The sequence below is a fragment of the Manis javanica genome, chromosome 3, assembly GCF_040802235.1.
Source record: "Manis javanica isolate MJ-LG chromosome 3, MJ_LKY, whole genome shotgun sequence".
Lineage (NCBI taxonomy): Eukaryota > Metazoa > Chordata > Mammalia > Pholidota > Manidae > Manis > Manis javanica.
The window spans coordinates 47,750,325-47,760,572 of NC_133158.1; the positions used below are offsets into that span (position 1 = coordinate 47,750,325).

General features: G+C 41.1%; 1 protein-coding gene across 2 annotated transcripts in view; it reads right to left on the minus strand.

The window, feature by feature from the left end:
* Nucleotides 1-10,245, minus strand: part of MORC3 (MORC family CW-type zinc finger 3) — a 48,120-nt gene extending 37,875 nt beyond the window's left edge. For both annotated transcript variants that reach the window (XM_037014764.2, XM_037014766.2), the window contains exons 1-2: nt 10,080-10,245; nt 553-625 (exon numbers count right to left, since the gene is read on the minus strand). In XM_037014764.2, the coding sequence (XP_036870659.2) occupies nt 553-625; nt 10,080-10,118 (112 nt within the window). In that variant the 5' untranslated portion in view covers nt 10,119-10,245. The remainder of the gene's footprint in view (nt 1-552; nt 626-10,079) is intronic.
* Between the last annotated feature and the right edge of the window lie 3 nt (nt 10,246-10,248).

The following is a 10,248-nucleotide window of genomic DNA, read 5'->3' on the forward strand; positions in this document are numbered from 1 at the left end:
TGCCTGCAAAAGCAGCTGCCATTCGCTGCTACTCTCACTTTAATGAATTCTTCCCTTATACCTAACATTTGTCTGACCTGCTCAATCTCCTTCAGAGTCAAGAAACCCTTGCCTGCCTGGGCTAAGGTTTCACCTAGTACACAGGGAGTTCTCTCTCTAGATGGGGCTGCCTGCCAACACTACCACAAATATAACATTAATACTCCTACTAACATCAGAAAAACCCACTGTTACGCATACATTCCAACTATTAAAAACAATTTTCACTTTTTGTGATAGATTTATTTCCTTTATATTCGGTATAAAAGTATTTTCAACATACATGCTTTGTGAACTTAACAAATTAAACTACCTTCATAGTAGTCCAGGAAGGGTTGAGCAGTGAATAATCTGACATCTTTTTGAACACTTGTTATGCCAGGTAACCTACACATTGTTCAAGACACATTTCTTTTCTTAAAAAGCACATCTGCATATTATTTTTCAATGCAAAGTTTTTTAAAATTTCAATTGCAAGCAACAGACCATATATGAAATGTCAGTTTTACATACCTATTAATTCAGCGACTGCACTGAATGGCCATGTGTGACTAGTAGAATTTGTATGTAAAAACTTCGGGCAAAGCTGAAATAAACCAATAATTCACGTAAATTAATTCAGGTCTTTTGAAACAGAAACCAATATAATTTTCTGTCCCTGTGTTAAATTGAGACCAAGCAAAAATGACAGCTGCTTGCTTCAGGATACCTGAACATACAACATAGAAAATAAAGAGTCTTGGGAGGTAAGGCTGTGAAAAATAGTTTACTTATCAAGACTTCAAAACTCTTTCCTCCTGTGTCCACCAATCCAAACCATGGTATTACATACTGCCCAATCACAACCTGCCTTACAAAACTTACCTCAAAATTACTGAGAGACACAACTAAGACTTTGTCAAGGGGGTGTTTTCTCAGTGCATTCGTTTTAATAAACCTAGCTTTGCCTGTTAATCAACAGGCTTTTCTCGAGATGTCTTGGAAAATCGGTATTTGACACTTTATTATATTATTTAGTCCGGTTAGTTATAGTCAAACTTGAGAACTTAAGGTGATGAAGTAGTATTCATCTACCAACACTTCAAACAATGTCAACTAATCTATTAGGAATGTTAGGCAGAAAGACAGACATGAGCAGCAGGGAAAGGGGAAGATAAGGTTCAAAGAAAAGACTGCATAAATTCTGCCCAGGTAGGATGTGAAGACAATAAAGGCTTTGCAGGGAGATAACTTCCTTGCCTATGGGGACCAGACCAAACTGGTCCCAGCCAGATTCCAACACCCTCACAACTGAATAGAACCAAGAACTGCCCAAACCACACCAAATCATGGGAAAGGCCATGCTGAGAGGGGTGGCTATACAGGAGGACCTGTAAATCAAATAACACCACCTTGTCAATTAAGTAAGCACCTTCCAGCCAGAGAACAGACTGGGCCCATTGTGTACCTTGACTCTGGCTCACTCCTTCCTTGGAGTGTATTCAAGTAATGCTCTTGCTGTACTTCATTATCGTGTCTCTAGCTTCCAATTCTTTGTTATGGTGCAGAAAAGCACAGAGGAGTACAAACTCAGCCCGGTAACAGTTAAATTGCCACAAACACTCTTGGTTTCCAAGGATTTTAGGTCTTATTTTATTCATGGTAATACAGTATGGAAGATGAGGCCAATGAACCTCATGCTATAGGGAACTACATTCCTAAGTAATGTAGGTATCAAATGTATAAACACATGTACATGTGGTTTTAAAAGGTTGAGTCTTGAAATTTTCAATACGCAGAGAACTTTCATGCAATGGGGATTTCCCGTGTTCATTCTTAACAGATTCTTTTATATTCAAGGAAAAAAGGAGAGGTGGCACTCTTAAGAGGTCTAGGTGAGGAGCCCTAGAAACGTGAGTTGATTCTAAAACAAACCAACTCTGTAGTGCTCATCTGCTGCCACAAGGTGTCAGAAAGAGGTCTACTCCTCTGTCCACACTTGATTTTAAGACAATCCCCAAGCATCATTCATCATTAGATGGAAGTACACATATGAGAAATGCTATTTTGTAGACCAGTGGTCTTCAAAACATAACATATGTAATTCAGGCTTTCTATGGCATACATAATGTAATATGGCACACATTCATGTATACAGACTATAAGCAACCCAGGTGTTCTAAAGCACATACCACAAGTTTTTAATGAAAACCAACTTCCCAGGTCTTCACCTTGCACAAGAAGCCTTCTCTCCAATTAATCTACCTGAGAATATCTTCCTGTCCCAGCCACTCCCCTTGTATAAGCATCATTCTGCCATTTATAAAAGGGCATAATCCTCATCCATTCTAATCTTATTGTTGGGGGTGTCTGGGTTGGGGGAGACATGGCTTTGGGGTATAAAAATCTCTGACTACCAAAGGATAAAATGATTAATCAAGCACCATAAACCCTTGGAATTTCTGTCTTTGCTCTATTTTACGCACTTCAGTTAAGCATGGAGTCTGGAGTTAGAAATAGGGTATTCTGGCCCATGTTACAGTACTCTTATTTTAAATGTACAGCAGAGTGTGATGGTGGGAATGTCAATTCTCATTTAATGTCTTCACCCTATAGGCCACACTGACATGGTACACTGTTCTTGAGGAAGAGTCCCAGGAGAGCAAAGCAAAAAAGGCTTCAGCAAGAAATAATGAAGGCACAACAGTGACTTCTTGGGTAAACATAAGCAATTATTTTAAACTCTTCTTAATTCTCATCTGTAGACCATATAATTTGCTAGTAAAACACACCTGCATAGCCAAAGCAGAAATAACACATGCACCAGAAGCAGAAATACCAGAGTATAGTGTGTAATCCTGGGCAAGAAGCTTAATGTCTGTGCCTCAAGTTTTGTCATCTGTAAAAATGAGGGTGGTAATAGTATCAGCTTATATTTGTAATATTTGTAATATTTGGAAGAACACTTGAATAGTAATAAGCATTACTAGTGTGTTAAAAGAAAAAAAAAGTATTCCTTTAAAGCACAACTGAGCTCGTATAAAAATAAAAATAAGGAAAATCCTCAAGGGCCTCATGTAAAGAGGGAATTAAAAATGAAAATAAAATCTGAAAATGGGGATGTACTCACTGGTGTGGCTAAAATGAAAGTTTGTGTGTCCAGGATTCTCACCTGGCCCTGGTTGGCTAACTCACTACACACGTGTGGGCAATATGTTGTTACTGACTGTATATAGAGAGCCCTGCCCAGTGCTCTGGGCAACAACAAGGCTGCAGGAAAGCAGAGGCTGGAGTGGTGGCAGCACCAATGACAGAAGCCCAGAGGATGGCTGTGAGGGCAGACGCCCAGAGGCAGAGACCAGCTTGCTGCATGCAGACTCACTCTGAGTGGATGGGATTTTAGTAACTGACCTGCCACCGTGGAAATAAAGTTGCATATAACCCTTTCACCCCAAGAACGTCCTAGTGTCATTTCTTTGGTCACACTGAATCCACAGTGAACTTGCCCAGGGCTGAAACCCATTGGCAAGACAACTGGGGATTAGAGTGGGGTGCTTAACTGGAATACAAAAATTTCGGTTTTAATGGTTATTCAGAGATAGGAGATTTGGCACTCAAGAAACTCAGAACTGCTCCCCACCCCCTCAATACAAAAAAGAGGAGAGTGGGGTTCTGCCTAATAGGAAGCTTGTCTGTTTTGGTTTGAACTCAAGGTCAAAAAAAAAGAAGTGTAACATGAAGCTGTTAAAGGAGGCATGCATTCAGTGGGGTTAAGTGTTTCAATTTAACCTGCAGAACCACTGTGGAGACACAGCCTCAACCAGACAACATGGGATTCCCCAGGTCATTATTTGAGGGAATATATGAGTGTATCATGTGGATAAAATAAGAGTTCCTGTGGTTAGGATTCTCACCTGGCCCTGGTTGACTAGCTCACTGAACACCTGTGTACAATACATGGCTGTTGACTCTATAAAGAGCTCTGCCCAGTGCTCTGGGTGACACGATGGCAGGGCTACAAGGCTGCAGGAGAGCAGAGCAGAGGCTGGAGTGGTGGCAGCGCTGAAGACAGAGGCCCAGAGGACGACTGTGTGGGACTACTGTGCAGAGAGGCCCAGAGGACAGCTGTGCGGACAGAAGGGCCCAGAGGCAGAGACTGGCTTGCTGCATGCAGACTCGCTCTGAGTGAACGGGATTCTAGTGACTGACCTGCCACCTGGAAATAAAGTTGGGTATAACCCTTTCACCCAAGAACATTTTGCTGTTGATTTCTTTGGTCATATTGAATCCATAGCGAACTTGCCCGGGGCTGAAACCCACTGGCAAGACAATCATCTAAAATAATATTTAAGGAAACAATCCACCAGGAGAAAATGTTAGCAGACAAGATACGGTAGTAGTAAACTCTCTCCTCCACCAGATCATTAGGTAAATAGCACCCCCTAAAATAAATATCACTTGAATAAGACATTTAAAAAATAGTTTTCAAAAAACACAAAAATGTGATGCTATCAAGATCATAGATTTTTAAAAAATCAATAGAACTTCAGAATCAACAAATAGTCACTAATTTAAAAACTAATATAAGACTTTTTAAACATGGAGACCTAAACACATGGAGAGTGTTTACCTGTGCCCTTCCTGAAACTGCTATATAATGGGGGGAGAATGGGGAAAGCACAAACCCAGAAGAACAAAAAGAATCAGAGAAGTGATGGGCAACAGTAGACAAGACAGCCAGTAATCTGGAAATTAGAAAGCAGAGACTAGTGAAAACCAGTTCTACAGCCTGAAAAAGCTGAATGTGAAGCCTATAGGAGACAGCAAACCCAATGAAAACATAGGCCAGGAACCTTGGCAGAACCCCAGAAAAGACTTAGTAATTAGATTTTTGTGCCATTTAAATCAAAAGTATTAAGGACTATGAAAATAAGGTAGGTTGAAAGTCTTTAAAAGAAACATTTAAGATAACCCCAGATCCTTCTTCCACCCTGAGCAGCCCAGTATAGAACTGGAGGTCTGTTCTCTGGAGAAATCGATGAAAACAGGCTCACTGACAGTGGGTTGGTTGAAAGCAAACAGGCAAAGAGCCCAGAAATAAACCCTTTCCGATACAATCAGAAGACTTTCCACAAGGGTGTAATGACCATCCAATGGGGAAAAGACAGCATTTTCAACAAACACTGCTGGGAAAACTGCATCTCCACATGCAAAAGAATGAAACGGTACCCTTACCTTATACCCTTTACAAAAATTAGATCAAAGACCTATACATAAGAGCTTAAACTACAGCACTCTAAGAAGAAAACATGGGGCAAATTTCATCACACTGGATTTGGCAATGATTTCTTGGATATGACAGCAAAAAGCACAGGAAACACAAGAAAAAAATAAATTGGACTACATGAGAATATAAAACTTCCATACATCAGAGGACACACAGTGAAAAGGCATAGAAGGAGGAAAAAAAACCCTACAAAATGGGAGAAAACACCTGCAAATCAAGTATCAAATTAGGGATTAAAATCCAGAATATATAAAGAACTCCTACACAAATCAACAAGACTAGCAAACCAATTAAAGAATGGGCAAAGGACTTAGATATTTCTCCAAAGATGGAATACAAATGGCCAATAAGCTCATGAAAAGATGCTCATCACTAATCATTAGGAAAATGCAAATCAAAACCACAATGATGTACCACCTCACATGTATTAGGATAGCTATATTTTATAATACAAATACGAATATAATGAAACAAAAGCAGAACAAAACCAGAAAATAACAAGTGTTGGGGAGGATGTGGAGAAATTGGTACTTGAGTGCACTATCTGAGGGAACGTAAAATGGTGCAGCCACTATGGAAAACAATATAAGAGTTCTTCAAAAAATTAAATATAGAATTACCATATGATCCAGCAATATCACTTTCTGGGTAGATTCTGGAAAGAACTGAAAGTACTCTTGAAGAGATTACTGTACACCTAAATTCACAATAACCAAACAGTGGAAGCAACCTAAATGTCCATCAATGAATAAATGGATAAGTAAAATGAGGTATATTCATACAATATTCAGTATTAAAAAGGAAGGACATATTGACACATGCCACAGCATGGATGAACCCCTGAGCACATTATGCTAAGTGAAATAAGACAATCACAAAAAAATATATTATTCCACTTATATGAGGTACTTGTAATTCATAAAGTAGATGACGGTTGCTAGGGAATGGGGGAAGGGAAAATGGAGTTATTTTTAATGGATATAGTTTTAGTTTTTCAAGATGAAGCATTCTGGAGATTGGCTGCACAATGCAAATGTACTAAACATTACTGAACTACATATACTTAAAAATGGTTAAGATGGTGTATTTTATGTTACATGTATTTTAGCACAACAAACAAACACTAAGTCAGCAAACTGAACAATGTGATATACTTATCTCCTTTTCCCTGCTGAGCTTCCAAAAGAGCTAGCAGCTGGGATCATATGTGCCATAGCAGGAGAGTAGATGTAGAATTTGTCTCTGGAAAACTGAAATGACTTCTAAAAGTTCTGTTCCTTTACAACTGTGCCAAGCCTTTCTGGACAGCATCTTATTCTTGTTGTTTGAAGTTTTAAAAAGTTAATTTTAAGAAAATTTAAACTTGATACTGACACAGGGTGTCCCCCACAAAATAGTTGACTCGCATCTTATTCTTGTTGTTTGAAGTTTTAAAAAATTAATTTTAAGAAAATTTAAACTTGATACTGACACAGGGTGTCCCCCACAAAGTAGTTGACTCCTTCGTATTTGATCACCCAACACTGAAGCCCATCAAGGGGCAAGTTGTACTCTCCAGTCAGCTTTTACTGCAGTGTCTCACTTGGGAAGCAGAAGGCTAATCATCTCCAGACATTTGAGAATGTGTAAAATTAGGAATAGAATCAAAAGCACACAGAGAAAAGGAAGAAACAGAGGCAATGCAGTGAGCAAAAAGAAAAGCCCTCAAAAATACTATGATTAATATGCCCAACAATAAAAACAAATATTTTGTCCAGGGAGATTCTATAAAGAGAGTAAGAGAGATACACGGTAAGAGAGGCAGGGGATCAAGTGAAGGAAACCTCTGTTAAAGGAAAGAAAAAAAATGAGAAAGTTTTCCAGATTATTAAGGACTTGAGATTCTAGCCTAATAAGCACCCAATACAGCTGCATAGTACTCAATCAAAAAAAAAAAGCATGGATGGAAAATCAAGAGTCATTTCTAATCTAGAATTACAAACTCAATCAAATTATATGTAAGGAGCAAGTAATGGTAGCATAAACATATGTCCAAGAAATGACATAACCAATTTTTCTTTCCACGTACTCTGTTCTCAGGAAACTACATGTTTTTGGAAGGATGGATAGGCTCTACCCCAAGAAAGAAAAAAAGAAAATATTTACTGAGTGCTTACTGCATGCACAGGCCCTTTATATGTATTTGCTCCTGCAATTTTTAAAACAAACCTCTGAGGTGGGTAAGATTATTATTCCCACCCTTTAGATGGGAAACTCTGGCACAGAGAGGTTAAGTAACTTGCCCAAGGTCACACATCCAGTTTCCAGTCAGGATTCGAACCGAAGCAGCTGGGCTCCTGAGCCCAAGCTCAGTCACTAACTTACTGTTCTTGCTAAGGGAATAAACCCCAGAAGAGGAATATGTGGGATGTAAACACAACAAAAAGGGGAAGGAAATTTCCAGAAAAATGATAAAGGGAAGTCCCCAAAACACAACTGAGCCAACAAAACTGGCAGAATATTGGGTGTGCTTGAACACGTGGAAAATATTTTCCAGTCCTCTTAAAGTTTGGATGAAACAGTGATCAATACAAAGAAAAATTAAGCAAGCAAACAAAACACAAATAAATTATTAACTTCAGGGAAAGCAAGAAGTCATACAGCAAAGAAAATGCAATCACAGTTCTGGTTGGACATTTGTGAATAATGGTAAAAGTGATAACAAATTACACAGTAATTCAACCAAAAACAGTGATACAAGCACTGCAGGATTGGGAGGAGGCAAAAAGAGCATGTGTTCCAGCTAAATCCTCAGCAGGGTCTCTGGAAAACAATAAAATGGCATCAGCATTTGATTAAAGATATACTGAGGCAAAAAGCAAAAACTTAAAAATTAAGTTTCTGTCACTCTGCATTCCATTCTGGGATCGCCCTACTCCTTAAAAGATTTTTTTAAAATTTGCTGATTATGTTTCACCCGTTGTGCCTTAAATGCATAAATTAATCTATCACTTAGACCCTCTCCTAATGCAAGCATTAGTAAACCAACGAGTATGGCTATATTTCAATGAAACTTTAATTTATGGAAACTGAAATGTGTATTTCACATAATTTTCATGTTATGAAATATTATTCTTTGTTTTTTTTCCATCCTTTTAAAAATCATTCTTAGATTGTGGGCTACACAAAAACAGGTGGCAGGCTGGATTTGGCCCATTAACTGTAGTCTGCCAATTCCTGTCCCAAAGCAGAGACCAGTAGATACAGTCCAGAAGCTGCAGGTGGGAGATTTCTGTCAAAGAGGTTCCAAACAGCCCAAAAGAAAGATTTAGCACATAGACAGCTGCTTCACTCACAGAGCCAGCTAACAAAAATAAAGCCAGAGACAGCAACATACATAGGAGGGGCTGGGGAAGGGAGAAGAGAATCCAAGTGCAGGAATAGGAAGAAATCAGTTCACTTTTTTGCCTAAAATTTAGTCCAATCTGGGAGGGAATAGGGCAAGGCATTAAATTAAAGAAGATTTTAAACGAGGTTAGACTTTACAACACCTAAGACTAATTGGAAAGTGCCAGATTCACCCAGATGTAAGAACAATTAGCAAATACTGTTTAAAGCTATCGATAAGAAAGAAGTTGCTCTCTATATTCAAACTACTAAATACTATCTCATTCAATAAACCAGTTACATAACCTAAGGGCCTATATTCAGAATACATAAAAAACTCTTTTATACATCAATAAACATTCCCCCAAGAAAATAAGAGATACTCCAATCTTTGAATAGGTATTTTTTTAAAACACAAAAACCCAAAAAGTTGAAACATGAAGAAATTTCAACTTCTTAGTCAAGAAAATGCAAAGTAAACCCAGATACCAATTCAAGCTCATCAGACAAGGCAATTAAGTTTGACCGGCGTCATGTTAAATGAATGAAACAAGTCACAGAGTCAAGGCACCGTTTTTAAGGTAATGAATGGCATTAATAAATGTTGAATTCAATGGCAAGAATCTACCACCTCAAAAGAGGAAGGTACCTTTTTGCACGACTCCTTTTTCATGATAATCGGGCAGGGTGGCCACGCCCACACTTTAGGAGGTGAAATTTTAATTCATAAGTGTGTGACTGTTCCCTACAATGAGATTCATAGATAACAGAAATACTTTAGGATTTCCAAGAACCCGAAATGTCCCGAAACGGACGCAACTAAGGGGGCTAGAGGGGAAACAGGAGAGCTCGGTGACCTAGGGATTGGGGCACGAGGACTTCACTGGAGGGAAGCGGCAGTAATTTAAACGGATCAGGAAGACTCGTCGCGGCTCGCGACCCTTCTGAGGTCCAGGCCGCCCGGAATCTTTGGCCGCAGACAGCCGCTCCCTCCCCGCGGGGCGTCCCCGGGCCCGGCGGCCGGGAAGGGTCAGGGGCCCCGCTGTTGGAGGGGCGGGAGAGCCCGCAGCCGAGGCCTCGCCGTCGGACGACAGCTGCGAGGCAGCCAGGAGGAGACCGGGAGGAGGGGCTGAGGCCCCAGCCCGCCCCAAAGCCGCGGGGCCAAAACAGAAAACCAGCGCGGAGGAAACGGAACGCACCCTGGCCCTGGTCGCCCGTCCCGGCCCTGCCGGCCACACGGCCGCTCCGCCGACAGCAGCCAGAAGGCCGCCCCCTCCTCAGCCCCTCCACAGCCCCAGCCGCAGCGCCGGGCCCACGAGTCGCCACCGCCCACTGCCGGCCCCCCTTCGCTTGCCCGCCTGCCCGCCCTCCTGGGACACGGCCCGCTCCACCCCTCGCGGCTGCTCACCGCGCTGAGTCGGATCCCGGTGGGTGGTTGCGCAGCCATCTTGAGCAGGCTACAAAGCCAGGACCGGCCTCAGCCTCAAACCGACTGGGAGGCAGCGGGGACGAACGTAGGGCCCGGTGAGTCCCCGCCCACTTCCGGGGAGGGGCGCTAGGCCTTCCCGCCCACTCAC